At 38.8% G+C, this 24,747-nt stretch overlaps 1 protein-coding gene across 6 annotated transcripts in view; it reads left to right on the forward strand.

Moving 5' to 3' along the window:
* The window catches only part of Polr2I (RNA polymerase II subunit RpII15), a 63,315-nt gene that overhangs the window by 28,951 nt on the left and 9,617 nt on the right, over positions 1–24,747 (forward strand). The window contains exons 1-3 of one of the 6 annotated variants that reach the window (XM_071689720.1): positions 11,904–12,017; positions 13,299–13,412; positions 18,183–18,314. In XM_071689720.1, coding sequence (XP_071545821.1) covers positions 13,314–13,412; positions 18,183–18,314 — 231 coding nt within the window. In that variant the 5' untranslated portion in view covers positions 11,904–12,017; positions 13,299–13,313. Of the gene's footprint in view, positions 1–11,903; positions 12,368–12,663; positions 12,712–13,298; positions 13,413–18,182; positions 18,315–24,747 lie in introns of those variants that run through there. The other 5 variants (XM_071689719.1, XM_071689721.1, XM_071689722.1 and 2 more) reach the window with 5 other exon arrangements.

The following is a 24,747-nucleotide window of genomic DNA, read 5'->3' on the forward strand; positions in this document are numbered from 1 at the left end:
CCAGGAAGTCTGTATAGGGATAATATTCAGTCGATTATTTCCATAGGAGTCCATTCTTTCCGTGCTCCTGATTGTAACGCAGCCTTGAATTCCGGGAGCCGTTAGAGAAAGGGGTTCTTGTAGTTATATAACAAGAAAATCATAACATACTGCGCATTGTAAATTAAAACGAAAATTCCGAATTTTCCATTCTTCATAGTACTGAACCCTTCTCTCGATTCTAAGAGGAAAGATTCAGTTGTAGGTATGTGGTTGGGTAACTTGGTTCTCTTCTTTTATCTCCTCAACACTACATTATACTTGAGATAAGATGATAAGATACGTATATCAATCGCTCAAGGTGAAAGTTCACATCATGGAGAGCAGATGTGCATCAAGTGCCACTCACTGTCATAGTATGAAAAATGCTGTAAAATTGCCTACAATAAATGCCGTGTATTTTACACAACAATCGGTCAAAAAGATGGGTCACCCTGTACTCCTAACTTGTATGTCTAGATTCATCGTCACAAAAACTCATAATTCCCTAGCATTAGGTTAATCTGCACTGTGTTTTTGAAACTGCAGTTTAATTCGTATTATGTTCAAAAGTAGAGAGGTTCATACTGATAATATTAACCAGTGTGGTATTGTTTTCATGTCTCGGCTACACCAAACGGTGTGAGTTGCTTATTACAAATCTAAAATTTAGACTTGAGGGCCACGTAGAACCATAGTGGCCATCAAAAGCAGTGAATCATGAAGTCATTACAATTGTAAGTCACACAGAAATGACGTACTCAATATCAGAGCTTTCGATATTATTAGGTGAATGAAAAATGTATCGGTAGTATTAATGAAAATTCTGTACTTTGGCAGGACACAGGTCGATGTTTGATGCTACAGGTATAACACATGGAATTTACGCTAGGTTCCATTACATTACATTTGGGCTGCTTCTGTTTTTTGGTATAAAAATAGTAGGTAGGCGTCAGTGAAGTGTGGCCTACTGCACGCAGAGGACGACTGGGGGGGAATTGCTGGTACCAGGAAAGGATTTTATTAGTGACAGAGGAGACCTTGAGTTGTAGAGATGGGATCAGTCAGAAGTGTGCTTACCGGACAGTATGTTATCAGTGTATATTAAGGTTAAAAAAAAAAAAAAAAGTAAGTCTTATTTGTTCGTTTTAGAGCAACGACTGAATAATGTTGATTCCAACAAGGTATCTCGTAATGGTTAGGTTAGGTTAAATCCAAGTCTCATGTATGCTCTTTAGGCGTAACATTAACTAGCAGTTATGACTAGGCGTAATATTAACTAGCAACTATGACTAGGCGTAACATTAACTAGCAGTTATGACTAGGCGTAATATTAACTAGCAACTATGACTAGGCGTAACATTAACTAGCAGTTATGACTAGGCGTAATATTAACTAGCAACTATGACTAGGCGTAACATTAACTAGCAATTGTGACTAGGCGTAATATTAACTAGCAATTATGACTAGGCGTAATATTAACTAGCAATTATGACTAGGCGTAATATTAACTAGCAATTATGACTAGGCGTAACATTAACTAGCAACTATGAGTAGGCGTAACATTAACTAGCAATTGTGACTAGGCGTAATATTAACTAGCAATTATGACTAGGCGTAATATTAACTAGCAATTATGACTAGGCGTAATATTAACTAGCTTATGACGGCGTAATATTAACTAGCAATTATGACTAGGCGTAATATTAACTAGCTTATGACGGCGTAATATTAACTAGCAATTATGACTAGGCGTAATATTAACTAGCAATTATGACTAGGCGTAATATTAACTAGCAACTATGACTAGGCGTAACATTAACTAGCAATTATGACTAGGCGTAATATTAACTAGCAATTATGACTAGGCGTAATATTTAACTAGCAATTATGACTAGGCGTAACATTAACTAGCAATTATGACTAGGCGTAATATTAACTAGCAATTACGACTAGGCGTAACGCGTTATCGGGCGACAGTAGCGCTTTAGAATGACTTATCAAAAAGTTTAGACATTCAGATTTTTCTACAGAAACATCCGCAGTTTCGAATTTTTTGGCGTGTAAACAAGATTACTTTTGATTGTAGGCGGACTTAACCATTGGAGTAATGTGAGATTTCCTTGATGAAATTAAACGCAAGAATATAAAACTTGAAAAAAGAAAAAACTTCCTGTATCAGCTGTGATTCAGTGTCATTTCGACTATTCTTATATAGTTAGTGGTCTTTGCAAGAAATTGAAGGGTAAAATGCGGGATATGCAAAAAATATCGTAAGAAGATGTATGCTCCAACTTTCCCTTCAGAACCCGTTATTTAACTTTGATCAATTGAGGATGGTTCGTGCTCCTCCTTGTAGAATGGATGGAATATTTGAAATATAGGCAAATGTATAGGAACATATAGGGTAGCACTCCAGGATATATGAGGTGTTAATGTTATAACTATATAAATCAGGACGTTTGGAAGGAGAGTTAATGACTTGTGTTGTCCTTTAAGGTTGAGGCTCGTGTATCCCGGTATAGTTTAAAGTAAAAATGATCTTCACCTATTAGTCAAGCAGTGCTAAACTAGATCACGTTTTTAAGAAGCGAATTAAATCGTTTCTATGGAGTAAATCAGGTGCTTATGATCGTAATGAGTTTGTAACATTTTTGATTCTATATAAATGCTAGTAACTGCGCTCATAGATTTAATATCTTCAATTGTGTGGTTTATGGGAAAATGCTTTTATCTAGGTCAATATATATCGTGTACTCTCACAGTCTTAATATTGTGCCATTGGTCATTTTGATTGTAGTATGAGGACCACATTGGAGGTAAGTATATTGTGTGTACTTCGTATATGTGATATCCTCGGTAAGTTAGGTAGATATCTTCACGGCCCATGTATTTTGCCAGAATACAGAACGAATGGGTTTTTAGAGATTACACTTATAATCCCACGTATTATACTTCCCACGTATTCCCTGCGTGTCGTAGAAGGCGACTAAAAGGGGAGGAAGCGGGTGGCTGGAAATCCTCCCCTCTCTTTTTTTTTTTTTTTTTTCCAAAAGAAGGAACAGAAGGGGGTCAGGTGAGGATATTCCCTCTAAGACTCAGTCCTCTGTTCTTAACGCAACCTCGCTAATGCGGGAAATGGCGAATAGTATGAAAGAAACTTATAATCTAGCCTTGTGTTCTAACACGCGGCGTAACCATATATTTTTTCATATTTGCTATTTCCTCCGTTAGCAAGGTAGCGTCAAGAACAGAGGATTGATCCTTATGGGTGGAATCGTCACTTGACCTCCTTCTCTGTTCCTTCTTTTGGAAAAGTAAAAACTTGAAGTGGAGGATTTCCAACCCCCCCCCCCCTTGCTCCCACCTCTTTTAGTCGCGTTCTACGACATGCAGGGAATACATAGGAAGTATTCGTTTTCCCGTCCTTACTGATATATATATATATATATATATATATATATATATATATATATATATATATATATATATATATATATATATATATATATATGTGTGTATATATATATTTTTTTTCATACGATTCGCCATTTCCCGCGTTTGCGAGGTAGCGCCAAGAACAGAGGACTGGGCCTTAGAGGGAAAATCCTCACGTATTCCCTGCGTGTCGTAGAAGGCGACTAAAAGGGGAGGGAGCAGAGGGCTGGAAATCCTCCCCTCTCGGTTTTTTTTTTTTTTTTCTAATTTTCCAAAAGAAGGAATAGAGAAGGGGTCCAGGTGAGGATATTCCACAAAGGCCCAGTCCTCTGTTCTTAACGCTACCTCGCTAACGCGGGAAATGACGAATAGTTTGAAAGAAAAGATATGTATATATATATATATATATATATATATATATATATATATATATATATATATATATAATATATATATATATATATATATATATATATATATATATATATATATAGAGAGAGAGAGAGAGAGAGAGAGAGAGAGAGAGAGAGAGAGAGAGGTCAGTGGTGCGCGTTGATCTACCGAGGGAAATGAAACTCTTTAAGTTCCCAAGTAATACTTTCGTGTGATGATTACAGCGTCAGGGGAGATACAAGAACGAGAGAGGATACGTAGAACGGTCAGTTGCTATACAAGGAACAGACGTAGCTAAGACGCCATTGGTAAACAAGCTAAGGTCTTTGGTTTCACCGGAGTACCACCGTCTCGCACCTAACCACTACACGCCAACCACTGGGTGGTATGTAGTGGTTGGTGCTAGAAGGCGTTATTCCGGTGCGGTGTGATGTTGGGATTTGAATAACTTTGTTAAATTCTGGCGCCTGATGAGGTGGATTGTCTCCACGAAACATGCCCTGCCACAAGTACAGACAAATGAACATGTTAAACAAAATTGTATGAACTACTGAAGTGCGATTTCACGTTCGTAAATTCCATCACGAACTAGTGTCATCTTATATACATGGGGATAGTGGGGAAAGAATACTTCCAACTTATTCCATGCGTGTCGTAGAAGGCGACTAAAACGGGAGGGAGCAGAGGGCTAGAAATCTACACCCCCCTCCCCCCCTTTTTTTTCAAGGAACAGAGAAGGGGGGCCTAAGTGAGAATATTCCTTCTAGGGCTAAGTCCTCTGTTCTTAAACCACCTCGCTAACGCGGGAAATAGCGAATATATATATATATATATATATATATATATATATATATATATATATATATATATATATATATATATATATATATATTTTTTTTTTTTTTTTTTTTTTTTTTTTTTTTCTTTTCTTTGTCGCTGTCTCCCGCGTTTGCGAGGTAGCGCAAGGAAACTGACGAAAGAAATGGCCCAACCCACCCCCATACACATGTATATACATACACGTCCACACACGCAAATATACATACCTACACAGCTTTCCATGGTTTACTCCAGACGCTTCACATGCCCTGATTCAATCCACTGACAGCACGTCAACCCCGGTATACCACATCGATCCAATTCACTCTATTCCTTGCCCTCCTTTCACCCTCCTGCATGTTCAGGCCCCGATCACACAAAATCTTTTTCACTCCATCTTTCCACCTCCAATTTGGTCTCTCACTTCTCGTTCCCTCCACCTCCGACACATATATCCTCTTGGACAATCTTTCCTCACTCATTCTCTCCATGTGCCCAAACCATTTCAAAACACCCTCTTCTGCTCTCTCAACCACGCTCTTTTTATTTCCACACATCTCTCTTACCCTTACGTTACTTACTCGATCAAACCACCTCACACCACACATTGTCCTCAAACATCTCATTTCCAGCACATCCACCCTCCTGCGCACAACGATATCCATAGCCCACGCCTCGCAACCATACAACATTGTTGGAACCACTATTCCTTCAAACATACCCATTTTTGCTTTCCGAGATAATGTTCTCGACTTCCACACATTCTTCAAGGCTGCCAGGATTTTCGCGCCCAGTCCTCTGTTCTTAACGCGGGAAATGGCGAATAGTTTAAAAGAAAGAAAAAGAATATATATATATATATATATATATATATATATATATATATATATATATGGGAAAAAAATATACATATTTTTTTTTTGCTTTGTCGCTGTCTCCCGCGTTTGCGAGGTAGCTACCTCGCATATATATATATATATATATATATATATATATATATATATATATATATATATATATATATATTTATTTTTATTTATTTATTATACTTTGTCGCTGTCTCCCGCGTTTGCGAGGTAGCGCAAGGAAACAGACGAAAGAAATGGCCCAACCCCCCCCACACACATGTATATACATACGTCCACACACGCAAATATACATACCTACACAGCTTTCCATGGTTTACCCCAGACGCTTCACATGCCCTGACTCAATCCACTGACAGCACGTCAACCCCGGTATACCACATCGCTCCAATTCACTCTATTCCTTGCCCTCCTTTCACCCTCCTGCATGTTCAGGCCCCGATCACACAAAATCTTTTTCACTCCATCTTTCCACCTCCAATTTGGTCTCCCTCTTCTCCTTGTTCCCTCCACCTCCGACACATATATCCTCTTGGTCAATCTTTCCTCACTCATTCTCTCCATGTGCCCAAACCACTTCAAAACACCCTCTTCTGCTCTCTCAACCACGCTCCTTTTATTTCCACACATCTCTCTTACCCTTACGTTACTCACTCGATCAAACCACCTCACACCACACATTGTCCTCAAACATCTCATTTCCAGCACATCCATCCTCCTGCGCACAACTCTATCCATAGCCCACGCCTCGCAACCATACAACATTGTTGGAACCACTATTCCTTCAAACATACCCATTTTTGCTTTCCGAGATAATGTTCTCGACTTCCACACATTCTTCAAGGCCCCCAGAATTTTCGCCCCCTCCCCCACCCTATGATCCACTTCCGCTTCCATGGTTCCATCCGCTGCCAGATCCACTCCCAGATATCTAAAACACTTCACTTCCTCCAGTTTTTCTCCATTCAAACTCACCTCCCAATTGACTTGACCCTCAACCCTACTGTACCTAATAACCTTGCTCGTATTCACATTTACTCTTAACTTTCTTCTTCCACACACTTTACCAAACTCATTCACCAGCTTCTGCAGTTTCTCACATGAATCAGCCACCAGCGCTGTATCATCAGCGAACAACAACTGACTCACTTCCCAAGCTCTCTCATCCCCAACAGACTTCATACTTGCCCCTCTTTCCAAAACTCTTGCATTTACCTCCCTAACAACCCCATCCATAAACAAATTAAACAACCATGGAGACATCACACACCCCTGCCGCAAACCTACATTCACTGAGAACCAATCACTTTCCTCTCTTCCTACACGTACACATGCCTTACATCCTCGATAAAAACTTTTCACTGCTTCTAACAACTTTCCTCCCACACCATATATTCATATAATCTTCCGCAGAGCATCTCTATCAACTCTATCATATGCCTTCTCCAGATCCATAAATGCTACATACAAATCCATTTGCTTTTCTAAGTATTTCTCACATACATTCTTCAAAGCAAACACCTGATCCACACATCCTCTACCACTTCTGAAACCACACTGCTCTCCCCCTCTTCGGGAAAAGGATTGGCTCTGAGGATTGAGCCAGTCGGGCCTGTGCAGGAAGCGGGCCTGGGTTCAGGCGCAGGACTGGACGAGGTGAAGGAGGTTGTGGTGGTGGTGTTGGACTTACTTTTGGTGTTGTTGATTTTGTGTCCAAGCCCTCTGCATCATCACAGCAAAGTTCTTCTTCCTCCTCACCCGCCACCCATTGTTGGCACATCTCCGTGTTGCCCCTGTACTGTGTTTCTGCTACTTCTTTTTCTGTGCTGCTGCTGATGCTGTCGTATGACATGCATACACGCGTGCAGGCAGGGCTGTAGTAGTCAAGTGGTGCAGGCAAGCAAGGCAGTAGTAATGTGTCTGCGTCTTTGGTGTGGTTGCCTAAGGTGAAGGAAGGAAGGGTGTGGAATTTTGTGATGCACGGCTTGTCACTGCTGATACCGATAGTAATAATAATAATAATAAATATATATATATATATATATATATATATATATATATATATATATATATATATATATATTTTTTTTTTCCAAAAAGAAGGAACAGAGAAGGGGGCCAGGTGAGGATATTCCCTCTAAGGCCCAGTCCTCTGTTCTTAACGCTACCTCGCTAACGTGGGAAATGGCGAATAGTATGAAATATATATATATATATATATATATATATATATATATATATATATATATATATATATATATATATATATATATATATATATAAATGATTTGGTAAACAGAGAAGAGGTAGTAAAAGCTTTGCGGAAGATGAAAGCCGGCAAGGCAGCAAGTTTGGATGGTATTGCAGTGGAATTTATTAAAAAAGGGGATGACTATATTGTTGACTGGTTGGTAAGGTTATTTAATGTATGTATGACTCATGGTGAGGTGCATGAGGATTGGCGGAATGCGTTCATAGTGCCATTGTACAAAGGCAAAGGGGATAAGAGTGAGTGCTCAAATTACAGAGGTATAAATTTGTTGAGTATTCCTGGTAAATTATATGGGAGGGTATTGATTGAGAGGGTGAAGGCATGTACAGAGCATCAGATTGCGGAAGAGCAGTGTGGTTTCAGAAGTGGTAGAGGTTGTGTGGATCAGGTGTTTGCTTTGAAGAATGTATGTGAGAAATACTTAGAAAAGCAAATGGATTTGTATGTAGTATTTATGGATCTGGAGAAGGCATATGATAGAGTTGATAGAGATGCTCTGTGGAAGGTATTAAGAATATATGGTGTGGGAGGCAAGTTGTTAGAAGCAGTGAAAAGTTATATATATATATATATATATATATATATATATATATATATATATATATATATATATATATATACATTATTATTATTATACTTTGTCGCTGTCTCCCACGTTAGCGGGGTAGCGCAAGGAAACAGACGAAAGAATGGCCCAACCCACCCACATACACATGTATATACACACACGTCCACACACGCACATATACATACCTATAAATCTCAACGTATATATATATATATATATATATATATATATATATATATATATATATATATATATATATATATACACACACACGGACATATACATATATACACATGTACACAATTCATACTGTCTGCCCTTATTCCCGTCGCCACCCCGCCACACATGAAATGACAATACCCTCCCCCGCACGTGCGCGAGGTAGCGCTAGGAAAAGACAACAAAGGCCACATTCGTTCACACTCAGTCTCTAGCTGTCACAGTAAAATGCACCAAAACCACAGCTCTCTTTCCACATCCAGGCCCCACAAAACTTTCCATGGTTTATCCCAGACGCTTCACACCCTGGTTCAATCCATTGATAGCACGTCGACACATGTATCCTCTTTGTCAATCTTTCCTCACTCATTCTCTCCATGTGACCAGACCATTTCAAAACACTCTTCTGCTCTCTCAACCACACTCTTTTTATTACCACACATCTCTTACCCTTTCATTACCTATTCGATCAAACCACCTCACACCACATATTGTCCTCAAACACTCATTTCCAGCACATCCACCCTCCTCCGCACAACTCTATAGCCCACACCTCGCAACAATATAACATTGTTTGAACCACTATTCCTTCAAACATACCCATTTTTGCTTTCCGAGGTAACAATCTCGACTTACACACATTTTTCAACGCTTCCAAAACTTTCGCCCCCTCCCCCACCCTATGATTCACTTCCGCTTCCATGGTTCCATCCGCTGCCAAATCCACTCCCAGATATCTAAAACACCTCACTTCCTCCAGATTTTCTCCATTCAAACTTACCTCCCAATTGACTTGTCCCTCAACCCTACTGTACCTAATAACCTTGCTCTTATTCACATTTACTCTCAGCTTTCTTCTTTCACACACTTTACCAAACTCAGTCACCAGCTTCTGCAGTTTCTCACCCGAATCACAGACTGCATAATTGCCCCTTTCCAAAACCCTTGCATTCACCTCCGTAACAACCCGATCCATAAACAAATTAAACAACCATATATATATATATATATATATATATATATATATATATATATATATATATATATATATGTGTGTGTGTGTGTGTGTGTAATCAACATATTTTTACCCGTGATATGGTGTTTATAGTTTATAATTTATCGTTTTTAATTTACTTAGTGAGAAATACTTAGAAAAGCAAATGGATTTGTATGTAGCATTTATGGATCTGGAGAAGGCATATGATAGAGTTGATAGAGATGCTCTGTGGAAGGTGTTAAGAATATATGGTGTGGGAGGAAAGTTGTTAGAAGCAGTGAAAAGTTTTTATCGAGGATGTAAGGCATGTGTACGTGTAGGAAGAGAGGAAAGTGATTGGTTCTCAGTGAATGTAGGTTTGCGGCAGGGGTGTGTGATGTCTCCATGGTTGTTTAATTTGTTTATGGATGGGGTTGTTAGGGAGGTAAATGCAAGAGTTTTGGAAAGAGGGGCAAGTATGAAGTCTGTTGGGGATGAGAGAGCTTGGGAAGTGAGTCAGTTGTTGTTCGCTGATGATACAGCGCTGGTGGCTGATTCATGTGAGAAACTGCAGAAGCTGGTGACTGAGTTTGGTAAAGTGTGTGGAAGAAGAAAGTTAAGAGTAAATGTGAATAAGAGCAAGGTTATTAGGTACAGTAGGGTTGAGGGTCAAGTCAATTGGGAGGTGAGTTTGAATGGAGAAAAACTGGAGGAAGTGAAGTGTTTTAGGTATCTGGGAGTGGATCTGGCAGCGGATGGAACCATGGAAGCGGAAGTGGATCATAGGGTGGGGGAGGGGGCGAAAATTCTGGGGGCCTTGAAGAATGTGTGGAAGTCGAGAACATTATCTCGGAAAGCAAAAATGGGTATGTTTGAAGGAATAGTGGTTCCAACAATGTTGTATGGTTGCGAGGCGTGGGCTATGGATAGAGTTGTGCGCAGGAGGATGGATGTGCTGGAAATGAGATGTTTGAGGACAATGTGTGGTGTGAGGTGGTTTGATCGAGTGAGTAACGTAAGGGTAAGAGAGATGTGTGGAAATAAAAAGCGTGGTTGAGAGAGCAGAAGAGGGTGTTTTGAAGTGGTTTGGGCACATGGAGAGGATGAGTGAGGAAAGATTGACCAAGAGGATATATGTGTCGGAGGTGGAGGGAACGAGGAGAAGAGGGAGACCAAATTGGAGGTGGAAAGATGGAGTGAAAAAGATTTTGTGTGATCGGGGCCTGAACATGCAGGAGGGTGAAAGGAGGGCAAGGAATAGAGTGAATTGGAGCGATGTGGTACACCGGGGTTGACGTGCTGTCAGTGGATTGAATCAAGGCATGTGAAGCGTCTGGGGTAAACCATGGAAAGCTGTGTAGGTATGTATATTTGCGTGTGTGGACGTATGTATATACATGTGTATGGGGGGGGGGGGGGTTGGGCCATTTCTATCGTCTGTTTCCTTGCGCTACCTCGCAAACGCGGGAGACAGCGACAAAGTATAATAAAAATAAATGATTTACTAACCTACAAAACCTACAAAAGAAACCAGAAATTAACGCTACATGGTCTATATAGGAAGATGTAAACCAGTTGAACTAGTGGAGAATATGTTATTTTGAATAACTATTTTTCAGCATGTTCCTTGAGATATCACAGACCGCCACTTTTCTTGGATGGCCAATAATTCGAACTCTACCGGGAAAATTCCTTCCCTAACAACATATATTTCGGCTCAAGGAATGGTCTTTGCTTTGGCGTCTGCTATATTTGCCTTGTATATAAGAGATACGTTTAAATTTCATTATAACATTGATGATTCTATTATTTGTACTTGTGAATTGATCATCACCGATCTTGGCACATGAGGGTTTGAACTTATGATGAAGTTTATTGGTACATACAGTTATTAATATATCGTTATCGATCTCTGCCCATGAGGATGTGAGCCTGTCCTTTTCATCAGCATAAGCATCGTTGAGTGATATTAGGAAAACCAACGTTACCTTTTAAATTATTTATTTAACTAGTATACCGTGATGTAATGAAAAATACCTAGATAAAGAATTATGATGGATAAACGTACTCTACAGAAAGGTACTTAAATAAAAGCGTTGGTTAAGATAAAAGCGTAGGTTAAGATATAAAAGAAAGAAACCTAGATAAAAACGATGGATGAAAAGAGTGTAATAAGGATAATAATATACCTAGATTAAAGCCTAGTAGGAACATTCATTCTGGTATTGGTTAAAGCTTCAGTCTCAAATATATATATATATATATATATATATATATATATATATATATATATATATATATATATATATATATTAGATAGGAACATAGGTTATACTTGAAAGCATGGATCAAACTAGACAAATCCAAATGTGTGAGTAACAGGGCCAGCGTGAGCAGCATCAGCTGTAGAGCAGAGCAGCAAAACAAGTAACATTTTTGTGCCAACAGGTAGATTTCCGTGGTAAGAAACTGTGTTAGCTGAAATTTAAGAAGCAAGAGTGAGAAAAGAAATAGCGCAAGAACTTGTACATTACGCAATAATAAACAGTAAATCATTTAATCAGATTGCACAACGAAAGGAAAGGAAGCCAGTAACAGAAGGTCCTTAGTAAACTGAAAACTTGATGTTAAAAGACTTCGTACACATGTAACACAAGGAAAGACCTGGACTGGTTTAGTCATATGTTGCTTCCTGAAGATTTTTTTCTTTTTATTGTGCGTCCAATGAGCCTACAGCTGAAGTCCACGCATTTCAGAAAACATCCTTGAAGCAAACCCACGTTTGTGCGTTTTCTTAGGTGACGCAAATGATTTAATATTGTTAAGTGCAGAAGTGGGAATTGTTCCACAAAAGCTCTCAACAGTAGTGGAGTACTCTTTTAAAGTACTAGCTTAGCATTTTCACGGTAGGGTATGCAGTATTATTACAGTTTCGGACATCAAACTGATTTTGTTAGGTTTCTTTTTAGTCTCGTTAGAAATGTTTTTCCGATGATTTTTGATTTATTATGAACGACCCTGACCTTCATTTCTATTGCAAATAAGTGGATGTCTGAAACTGTAAATTTTACTTAAAATGCTAGGTTGGATAGTGTCTATCACCTTAGTAATGGCGAAGTCAGATACAATTATTTATGGAGTGGTAAGATATGATGAGAAAAGATGACCAGGAAATATTCTTTGTATCATTATTTGTGAAAGTACAGGAAATATGGTTTGTATCAGTATTTGGGAAAGTTCAGGAAATATGGTTTGTATCATTATTTGGGAAAATTTAAGTTTATGGGCACCATATTTTTAACAAAGTATTTGAAAGAAATCCACATCATTTGAAGGTAGGGTGAATTCTCATGAGTTTCCAATTTAATGGAGGAAGTAATCCAATGCAAGTAACGGCTGTCTCTCAGCTCATAACTTTGGTAAAGATTTTTTTCTGTTCTTGGAGTTAAATTTTTCGTAAGATATAGCCTAACTATAAGAAAACCAGGTTGATGATTTAAGTTAATGTGAAGCATGAAATAAGATTTGGTTAGATTGATTTTGTGGAAAAATCTACACCAGTAATATAGTTTTTAGTTCGCATAAGTGCTATCTTTTGGCAAAAAATTTTAAAGTACATAGATTGCAGTTGAATAAGGTCTGATTATTTTTAAGTCTAAGGATTTTTTGGATATAGGGCTCATTCTGTTTAAACATGTAACTGAATATTAAACTTTTTCATTTTTCCAGATAACATTAACAGTCATGAGTCTCATGGCCAAAGGAGGTACTGAGGGGCCTGGCTTCATTGGAATCCGCTTTTGTCAAGAATGTAACAATATGTTGTATCCCAGAGAAGACAAGGTAACATGAATTAGCATGCAAAAAGTATTATGTATTTGCTTATCAACAAAATATGTGTAAACTGTATCTGTGCAGTAATTGAGGTGTTGAAAATGAATGTCAAAGTATTGAGTATAAGTGTTGTAAGTGTAAAGGATACTGTGTATGATACTGTGGTATTTAAAGCATTTAAGAAAAAAATGATGGTAAAGAGTAGGTATAGAGAAGGGATGGTTTTGTAATCTTATTTTATGATTGTTTTGGTAGGTAATCGTTGGTAGGTAGCCAACTACCAGGGAGGTATACAACCAGTACAGCCCACCTGAGTATTGGGAGGCTTTGTGACACTGTGTAGTGAGCCAGCACTTCAGTGGTCATCAGGTTGCTTTCTCTTGACCCAGGTAGCCGTCTTTTCTTTCTGCCAAACCTACACATGAATTGCTGGCATTCTGTCCACAAACTTACGATCTCTCCTTGTCGCACATAATGCTTGACTTACACAAACTCATTCTTCTCAACTCTCAATTTTTCTGTGGTGAGCTCTTTGCACTAACCCTGCCTTTGGTGAAATGGCAGGAGCAATAGATAGAAGCAGTAGGTAAGAACATTAGGTAGAAGTGGTAAGTATGAGCATTGGTTGGGAACATTAGATAAAAGTTTAGAACATCAGGTAGGAATATTAGATAAACACATAAATAGAAGTGGTGGGTAGGAACATTAGGTAGGAGTGTTTGAAAACACTGCACATAAGTCACCCCTTGCTAGTGGCCTGTTAAGGGTGAGGCACTAAAGGCTAAGAACTGGCACTGGAGTTCAGCAGTTATGGAAACTTTTGGTGTGGACACTCCATTGAGGAAGTTCTCAAAGGGAATGGGCATCAAAGATATGGATTGATATATAGTTTCATTCCCTTGGTATGGATTCTGGTTTGTTTTATCATTGAATCAAACAAAATGAAATATATGTACTGGACTGTTTTAATCCACATTTGAAAAACTGTATTATGTTGTGTGCATGTGCATAGTCAATTTTGAATTTGTTGGAGACTGGATCTGTGAGTGTAGGTCCTGAGGTGTGAAGCAGCAGGGGTAAGGCTTTTTCTGCTTGGGGGCTTTGGTTGGTTATGGAGTGGTTTGGCTGGGAGGGGTCCAGGGATGTTGCAAAAAATTGGTTGTCCAAGATTGACATTAGATTGCATTGGAAAAGTTTTTGTTTCAATGCACAGGTTTTAGATGTTAATGGTTACTATGGTCAGTTTTTTCTGGAGGGCCTTGTTTATGTGGTTTGCAGTTTTTGTTTGCATTTGCCAAGAATTAATGAATTGTTTGTGGAGGCCATTAAGGGATTCTTTTCCTTGTCACTAGTGTTTTCTGTATGTGAAGTTTGTATGTTCCCTGTGTGTTAATGTTTGTGGTGTGGGGAGTAAGTCTTATGTGTTAAATGTTATGGTTGGAGTTCTGTCAGATAGGTTATGGGAGGGGGCAGGTTGGATTCTTTTGTGTCTGGGGCTTAGGGAGTTAGATGAATTTTTCTGGGGTTGCATACATGTTTTGAGTGTTTTTATTCTGATGTAATGTTACGTTTTTGTTGTTACTTGAGTAGTGACAGGGTTTTGAGAGATCTTATGCACATAAGAGAACCTTTTTAGCATGTGGTCTGTGGGACTGCTGGGAGGTCATGTAAAAGAGGTTAAAAATGGTTAGCTAAAGGAATGCTCTTTTAGGGAACTCCATTCATCATTTGAAGGTTTTGGAAATGAGGCTTTTGTATTGCATAGAAAACTAAGTGTACTGAGGATTGTTCTACAATTATCTTTGTGTTGATTTATAGGTGTTGGGTATTTGAGTTTGTTTGGCAGCGAGTAATTGTTCCGAGTGCTCTGTTTTGTGTGGTTTTCAACTTTGTTGTAATTGTTTTTGACTGGGTTAATATCCAAGCAGATGGAGCATAGTTTAGGGGAGAGTTAATGAAGAGTTATATAAGATACTAGGGGATTCTTTTTGTGGTTAAAACCTGATATTAGGTAGTTTTTCTGAGATTATTTAGTTTTTTGCTTTTGTGCTCGTGTTTGTGATGCATGGAGTGAATGTCGTGTGTGTAACATGTGATGCCCAGTATAGTTGATGTTTTGTTGAGTGGGAGTGATTGGCCATACAAGAGGATGAGAGGGTGCAGGTTGGATTTATGTTCATCTGGGATGAAAAGGGTGACAGAAAATTTAAGTGAAGATGCAGACATTCTGTTGTGTGTGAGCCACCGTTCCAGTTGCTTAGTGTAATGTTACATTTGTGTAGTTGCTTCTTTGGTGTTGAGGTGCTGTGCTTTGATCATAAGGTCACCTGTATGAGATGACCTTACTGTGGTCTACAGGAAGTGATGAGGGCTTTTATAGGAAGAGGAACAGAAAAAAGCTTGTAGGCCAATCAGTTTTTGTCATTGTTGTGTATCTTTTTTGTGAGGATATGCTATGAGATTGTTAAATGCTTTGTTGATGTCTGTTGCCACCAGTGCCATGCAAGAAGGTTGTAGTTGGATGAAGTGATTTGATCTATGTTATGTGAAGTCAGTGTGAGTACATGGGAAGGACATATAACAGGAGGCCTTGTAGTCCATAATTAGCTTATCTGTAAGAATGAATATATCTGTATATAGTAAAAATGGGTTAGGGGAGAAAGAATTGGACCTCCTAATATTATAGAAGGTGACTAAATGAAGAGGAGATGGGAGGCTAGAAATCCTCTCCTTAAATTTCTATTTCTAAAAGATGGAACTGGAACCAAACAGAAAGTACTTATCCTTCTTGAAAGCTTTGGCTGCGATGTCTAAAAATGTGTGTGGATGTAAGCAGGATGAGAAGAGTGGAGAGTTAGGTAGTATGTTTGAGGAAAGAAACCTAGATGTTCTGTCTCTTGATTGAAATAAAGTTCAAATGTAAAGGGGGAGAATGTATTGGAAATGTTTTAGGAAAAAAGCCAGGGTTAGTGAGAGGACAACAGTTTAGGAAGGAGTAGCACTACTCCTGAAGCAGAAGTTGCTGGAGTGTGTGAAAGAAGTGAATTCAAGACTAATATAAGTTAGAATGAAAGTGGGTGGTGAGGGATGGGTGCGTGAGTTTTGGGAGCAGTTGAGTGAGCATGTTAGCAGGTTTGATACAAGGGACTGGGTATTAATGATGGGTGATTTGAATGTGAAGGTGAGTAATTTGGCAGTTAAGGGTATAAATGGGGTGGGGGCATGGGGTATTCAGTATTATGAATTGAAATGGTGAACAGCTTATTTGATTGTGTGCTGAAAAAGGACTGGTGATGAGGAATACCTGGCTTAAAAAGAGGACATACACAAGTAGTGTATATGAGTAGGAGAGGAGAGGTGGTCATTGGGCATTATTAGGTGACATTAATTAATTGGAGTGTGAAAGAGAGACTTTATGATGTAAGTGTGCTGTGGAGAAGAGAATGATGAGACAAGGGGGATAAAGATGAGTGTTCATGCTACAGAGGTATAAGTTTGTTGTGTGTACTTACTAAGTTTTATGGGAGGGTATTTATTGAGGGTCAGATTGGGGAGGAACAGTATGGTTCCAAAAGTGGTAGAGGATGTGTGTATCAGGTGTTTACTTCAAGATATGTGTGTGAAATATACTCAGAGAAACAAATGGATTTGCATGTGGCATTTATGGATCTGTAGAAAGTTTATGATGGGGTTGATAGAGATGCATTGTAGGTCAGAATATATGGTGTAGGAGAAAAGCTACTAGAAGCAGTGAGTTTTTATCAAGGGTTTAAGGCATGTGCTTGAATAGGAAGAGAGGAGAGTGAATTTTTTCAGGTGAAGGCTGGTCTGCGGCAGGGGTGTGTAATAGCACCATGGTTGTTTGATTTGTGTATGGATGGGGTGATAAGAGAGGTAAATTTGAAGTTTTGGAGAGAGGGGTGAGTATGCAGTCTGTAGGGGATGAGATGGACTATGATAGTGAGTTAGTTGTTTGCTCATGATACAGTGCTGGTGGCAGATTTGAGAGAGAAACTGCAGAAGTTGGTGATTGAGTTTGGAAGAATGTGTGAAACAAGGAGGTTGGGTGACTTAGTTTTGAAGAGTGTGTGAAATGAGGAAGTTGAGAGTATGTGTGAATAAAAGCAAGGTTATTAGGTTTAGTAGGGTTTAGAGACAGGTTAGATGGGTTGTGAGTTTGAATAGAGAAAAATTGGAGGAAGTGAAGTGTTCTAGGTATGCATGAGTGGAAATGGCAGTGAATGGAACCAAGGAAGTGGAAGCAAGTCATGGGGGGGTTCTCGGAACAATAAAAAATGTGTGGAAAGAGAGAGCATTATCTTGCAAGTGCAAAAATGGTTAAGTTTGAAAATATAGTTGCCCCAACAACATTTTATGGGTGCAAGGAGTTTGAGAGGATCCCCCCGACATGGGGGTGGCAATGCTGTTTCCTGTAGGGCGATGTGGTGCTGGGAATGGATGAGGGCGAGCAAGTATGAACATGTACATGTATATGTATGTGTGTGTATGAAGGTATGTATATATTGATATGTTTATATACATGTATGTCCATATATGTGTATATGAGTGGATGGGTCTTTCTTCGTCTTTTTCCTGGTGCTACCTCACTGATGTGGGTAATGTTGATCAAGTATGGTAAATAGATAAATAAAATAAGAATAGGGACAATGATAACTAATAATGATAGTAGTATTTATACATAAGATGGGCAGATCTAGTTGATCTGCAAATAGTTTGTTCTTTGCCATTTTGATGTTAATGCTTTCCAAACAATTTCAGGAGAACAAAATATTATTGTATGCATGCCGGAATTGTGATTACAAGATGCCCACTGAGAACAACTGCATTTATGTAAACAAACTCATGCATGAAATTGATGAACTACGCCATATAAACCCTGAAGTTATACAGGTGAGTTTTCTCATGTTTTGAAAATGAAATTGGACATGGGCACAGATCTTTTCTTTGTGGTTGTCCTGCAAAGTATGAGGTATATTCTTTGGAATATATGTGTCACAATCACTCAAACCCTCATATTTTGGTGCAGAAGCTTCTGTTTCACATGCCTTTTTTGAACAACTTTTTGGTCTTCAAAGCTGCTCACTCAGTGATCAGAAGGGCTGTCAGCCAGTCAGCAGCCACCATTGTACTAGTGCCACAGACCCACTGCTTCCAATTTCTCAGTTGTCAGCCGAGTATTATTGATTTTTTTTTTATTTAACTCTTGGGCGATGGTTGTATATTGTATATGAATATTTACCAGGCATGTGAAACATCTGGGATAAACCATGGAAAGATCTCTTGGGTCTGGTTTTGGATAGGAAGCCCAGCCTTACACTCTCATGTATACCAAAACTGTTGCCCACCTCTCCATCCACACTTAGACATGTATGTTTTACTCTATAAAAGGCTTTCACTTGATCTAACAGTTCATCCTAACCCCATATATCCTTAACACTTTTTATTAAGCATTCCACTTAACTCATATGCTTTTTCCAGATCTATAAAAGCTGAGTACGTCATACCTCTCACTAGATACTTTTCCATTGTCATTTTCACCACATTGTCATTTTTGCTGCTTCTAACAACTTGCCTCCCACACCATATATTCTTAATACCTTCCACAGAGCATCTTTATCAACTCTATCATATGCCTTCTCCAGATCCATAAATGCTTCATACAAATCCATTTGCTTTTCTAAGTATTTCTCAAGAATGTATGTGAGAAATACTTAGAAAAGCAAATAGATTTGTATGTAGCATTTATGGATCTGGAGAAGGCATATGATAGAGTTGATAGAGATGCTCTGTGGAAGGTATTAAGAATATATGGTGTGGGAGGCAAGTTGTTAGGAGCAGTGAAAAGTTTTTATCGAGGATGTAAGGCATATGTACGTGTAGGAAGAGAGGAAAGTGATTGGTTCTCGGTGAATGTAGGTTTGTGGCAGGGGTGTGTGATGTCTCCATGGTTGTTTAATTTGTTTATGGATGGGGTTGTTATGGAGGTGAATGCAAGAGTTTTGGAAGGAGGGGCAAGTATGCAGTCTGTTGTGGATGAGAGAGCTTGGGAAGTGAGTCAGTTGTTGTTCGCTGATGATACAGTGCTGGTGGCTGATTCATGTGAGAAACTGCAGAAGCTGGTGACTGAGTTTGGTAAAGTGTGTGAAAGAAGAAAGTTAAGAGTGAATGTGAATAAGAGCAAGGTTATTAGGTACAGTAGGGTTGAGGGTCAAGTCAATTGGGAGGTAAGTTTGAATGGAGAAAAAGTGGAGGAAGTAATGTGTTTTAGATATCTGGGAGTGGATCTGGCAGCGGATGGAACCATGAAAGCGGAAGTGAATCATAGGGTGGGGGAGGGGGCGAAAATTCTGGGAGCCTTGAAGAGTGTGTGGAAGTCGAGAACATTATCTCGGAAAGCAAAAATGGGTATGTTTGAAGGAATAGCAACAATGTTGTATGGTTGCGAGGCATGGGCTATGGATAGAGTTGTGCGCAGGAGGGTGGATGTGCTGGAAATGAGATGTTTGAGGACAACATGTGGTGTGAGGCAGTTTGATCGAGTAGGTGATGTGAGGGTGGGAGAGATGTGTGGAAATAAAAAGAGTGTGGTTGGGAGAGCAGAAGAGGGTGTTTTGAAATGGTTTGGTCACATGGAGAGAATGAGTGAGGAAAGATTGACCAAGAGGATATATGTGTCAGAGGTGGAGGGAACGAGGAGAAGTGGGAGACCAAATTGGTGGTGGAAAGATGGAGTGAAAAAGATTTTGAGTGTTCGGGGCCTGAACATGCAGGAGGGTGAAAGGTATGCAAGGAATAGAGTGAATTGGAATGATGTGGTATACCGGGGTTGACGTGCTGTCAATGGATTGAACCAGGGCATGTGAAGCGTTTGGGGTAAACTATGGAAAGTTATGTGGTGCCTGGATTTGGAAAGGGAGCTGTGGTTTCAGTGCATTATTATATGACAGCTAGAGACTGAGTGTGAACAAATGTGGCCTTTGTAGTCTTTTCCTAGCGCTACCTCGCACACATGAGGGGGGAGGGGGATGTTATTTCATGTGTGGCAAGGTGGCGATGGGAATAAAGAAAGGCTGACAGTATGAATTATGTACGTGTATATATGTATATTATCCCTGGGGATAGGGGAGAAAGAATACTTCCCACGTATTCGCTGCGTGTCGTAGAAGGCGACTAAAATGTGAGGGAGCGGGGGGCTGGAAATCCTCCCCTCTCATTATTTTTTTTTTTTTTTAATTTTCCAAAAGAAGGAATAGAGAAGGGGGCCAGGTGCGGATATTCCCTTAAAGGCCCAGTTCTCTGTTCTTAACGCTACCCCGCTAACGCGGGAAATGGCGAATAGTTTGAAAGAAAAGACAATATATGTATATGTCTGTGTGTGTATATATATGTGTACATTGAGATGTATAGGTATGTATATTTGTGTGTGTGGACATGTATGTATATACATATGTATGTGGGTGGGTGGGGCCATTCTTTCGTGTGTTTCCTTGCGCTACCTTGTTAACGCGGGAGACAGCGACAAAGCAAAGTAAATAAAAATAAAAATTTTCACCACAAAAATCAGATCCACACATCCTCTTCTTTTCAAGCCTTCAAGGAGGATGAGCACTCCCCACTTAGGTCCATCTTTCCATTATTCCGAAATTGAAATACAGTAAATGGAGGGTTTCCAGTCCCCACTCCCACCCCTTTTAGTGGCCTTCTGTAACATGCAAGGAATGCAAAGGTAGAATTCTTTCTGTCCAACTCCAGAGATATGTTCTTACTAAATGCAAAACTAATAGTTATGATTATCTACATAATCAGAAAAATACAGGAAGAACTTATTTGCACTTGGGAGTTTGATTGCTTGTTTCAGAACTTTCGTCTTTCACTTAGTGAGTGATATGGTAAATTGTATCTTTTGTGTTTTTATACACAATTCTCTTTAGTAGGTTTATGAATACTATTTTTTACATATTTTTATACACAGTTCTCTGGTATCTTTATAACTTATTTGTATACTAATGATTGATTACATAGAGTGTAACAGAAATATGGGTGATACAAATATGCCATTTAGGATGTTTCCAATTCAGGGAGGTAGATTTTCCTACACAGTTCTCTTTAATAAGATCATCGACTAATTCATGCATAAAGGGTTTATTAAGAAAGAGAATGGATATGCTGGTGGTACAGTAGAATGTTTGCAGTCTAGTTAGGTGAGGCAAGGTGAGTGATCATGTTTCAGTTAAAAATGCATCAGTTTTTTTGGTGAATGATATTGTAAATTATCCCTGGGGATAGGGGAGAAAGAATACTCCCCACGTATTCCCTGCGTGTCGTAGAAGGCGACTAAAAGGGGAGGGAGCGGGGGGCTGGAAATCCTCCCCTCTCGTTTTTTTTTTTTTTTTTTATTTTCCAAAAGAAGGAACAGAGAATTGGGCCAGGTGAGGGTATTCCCTCAAGGCCCAGTCCTCTGTTCTTAACGCTACCTCGCTAATGCGGGAAATGGCGAATAGTTTGAAAGAAAGAAAAGAAGATATTGTAAATTGTATTTTTTTATAACCAAGTGGTATTTTTTTCTTTATAGATCATTATGATTGGTTCTTACCTAATGCAGGAATTAATAATTATGTATCTACGTACTCACAATGAATATAAGATATAACCTGACCTACCCTATCTCAGGCTTCTTAAGAAGTGTAGATGTGACATATAGTCAGATTTTTCATTTTCTGTATGCATTTTGTTTTTTCCATTGCTTTGATAATGTGTGTTATTTGGATTTTTTTTCTATTATTTATGAACGTAATATTTTCTATTATTTACATAATGTTTTGAGTTCATTTCATTATTTTTTTTACTGTGGCCCCTAATCCCTTCTTTACATGAAAATGGATGTCACAGTAAGTAGATTAACTGGGAGGGAACAAAAAATGACAGTGTACCATACTCAAGCTGGGCAAAAGTAGCAAGTAGGGCTCCTCATGAGTTAGTGCTGGGGCAGCTACCACACCATCTACTTACATTATTTGGCAAATGAGGCAAATGTTTTCATGATGATGCCAAAAGAAGTGAAGTATTAAAAACTGGAAATTATTGGAGAGACTTCTACAAAGTGCAGCAGAAGTTGGAGTAATGGCTAATGAAATTCTTTGTCTTTTATTATTAAATCCATTCCTGTTTATATATTTTTGATCTTATGCATATAGAGGAGCACTTTTTGTGGGCTTTGATTTTACAGAACTGGGATCCTCAGCCCCAGTCCCTAACAAAACTTAATCTTGGAAAATATATGATTATGTGAATTTAGTGGTTTTATAGGAAAATGATGAGAAGGCTTATTGTCTCATAAGTAGTATTAAGAAAATGACTTAGCATATTGTCTCTTAAGTATTATTAAGAAAATAATCAGCATATTGTGTCATGATATAGACATAATATAGGTAAATGCATATTTATCCCTGGGGACGGGAGAAAGAATACTTCCCACATATTCTCTGCGTTTCATGATATGAGGGGGGGTGGGGCCTGGTAATCCTTCCCTCCAGTTTTTACTTTTCCAAAAGAAGGAACAAAGAAGGGGGCCAAGTGAGGATTTTCCCCTCTTATGCTCAGTCCTTTGTTGACACTACCTCACTAATGATAAAAATGGCAAATAAGTGTGAAAAAAAAATCTCTTACATGAGTTTAATACTAGAAAGTAAAACATGTACATGCAGCTGAAATATCTTTGGTAAGAATATTTTTAGTGTAACCTAAACTCCACAGAAAAGGAACCTTGTATCACTTTCCTCATGAGCTTTCATTAACCCAGGTGGCCTTGATCTCAGAAGATAATACATTTTTGATACAGAGGCATATACATATGTACGGTAGCAAATTCTCTTTTATACATATGTAGCTTTCACAGTACTAAATGTGCATCCCTCTTGTGCTTTAAGATAAGCATATTTGTCTGGACTCATGTACCCACCTACCCACTCCCTTGTCTGGTGTTGCTGTGTAATAGACTTCATTTGAGGGTTAGGAGTGTGGGGACAAATAAAGGACTGAACACATAACATGCTGTGATTGGCTTCCTCATAGAGGATAGTTATTAGGAGTGGCACATTCTGATTAGGATTTTGGGGCTCTCTGTGTTAAGTCTGTTAACTTTTTTGAAGAGGACTCCCTTGCAAGTATCCTCAAGTTTGTTCAGCAAGTGTACATAAAGGAGTATTTTCAAGCTAAACTAAATTTTTGTGTGCCTTTGCATGACAACTTCATAGCAGAGGTTATCTTGTTTGGGATGGAGGCCTTTGTCCCATCTTTTAGATCTTTTTCTCTTCGGTCATTGTTTGATTACATCTGTTCTGATGCCTGTAGTATCAAGGATAGTGTATACCGGGCCATGAAACTCTTCCCTTCCCTAGAAACCCGTTTTTGGTTTAATTTCTGTGTAGAATCATTGCAAAGCTGTTCTTCAAATAGCCAAGTGCACTTGAATTACTAAAAAGAAAGTGTGCTAACATTACCTCTTCTACTGATAAATCTTAATGGTCTTGACCAAAAGCATCTGTAATAACTTTTTGTAATTCATCTTTTCTTCTTCTTTTCTGACATGATCAATCTGTTGCTAACAAAAACTCAGATTTTCCCTTTGTGGAAGCACGTCTTGGTGCAGCCCATTCCTGAGAAAGAAGACTGCTGTAACCCTTGCAGCTATCACCATATTGATCTCCCTTCTGCTATATCCCAAGTCATTGAAATTCTCATAACTTCTCACACTCTCAGACACTAAGAGTCCCATTCCCCACTTTCTGATCATCAGAATGGATTTTGAAGTGCTAAGTTTACTTGTGATCTCTTCCATTTGCCTTACCTCTGGTCTTCTTCTCTCAGGGATTTTGGTGAAACTTTTGTGATAGCTCTCAACACAAACAAAGTATTTAACAGGGTGGGGCATAAGTTTTTGCTTTCTAGCTCCATTCCTTTGGTTTACTAATTCTCTTTGTTCTCTCATGCATAATTTCCTTTCAGGCCATTTCATCATTGTAGTTTTTGATTGAGCAACTTTTCCCTACTATCCTATCAAGAGTGATGTTCCTCAGGTTTCTTTCGTATCACCAACTGTCTTTCTAAATAAACAGTCTTCACTCTTTTGCTTCTAACCTTGTTCACTTTTACATTGATGATTCGACGTTACATCCTTTTACTCATTTTTCCTCCTCTCTTTAATTCAGTGTTTATTCTCTTTCTTATATTGATCACATTTCTTGTCTTAACTCTGATTTGTACAGCATTTCAGATTCGGTAGCAGTAACATTGTTGAATTTGATAACAATAAAGTGCAGTTTCT

The sequence above is a fragment of the Panulirus ornatus genome, chromosome 47, assembly GCF_036320965.1.
Source record: "Panulirus ornatus isolate Po-2019 chromosome 47, ASM3632096v1, whole genome shotgun sequence".
Taxonomy (NCBI): domain Eukaryota; kingdom Metazoa; phylum Arthropoda; class Malacostraca; order Decapoda; family Palinuridae; genus Panulirus; species Panulirus ornatus.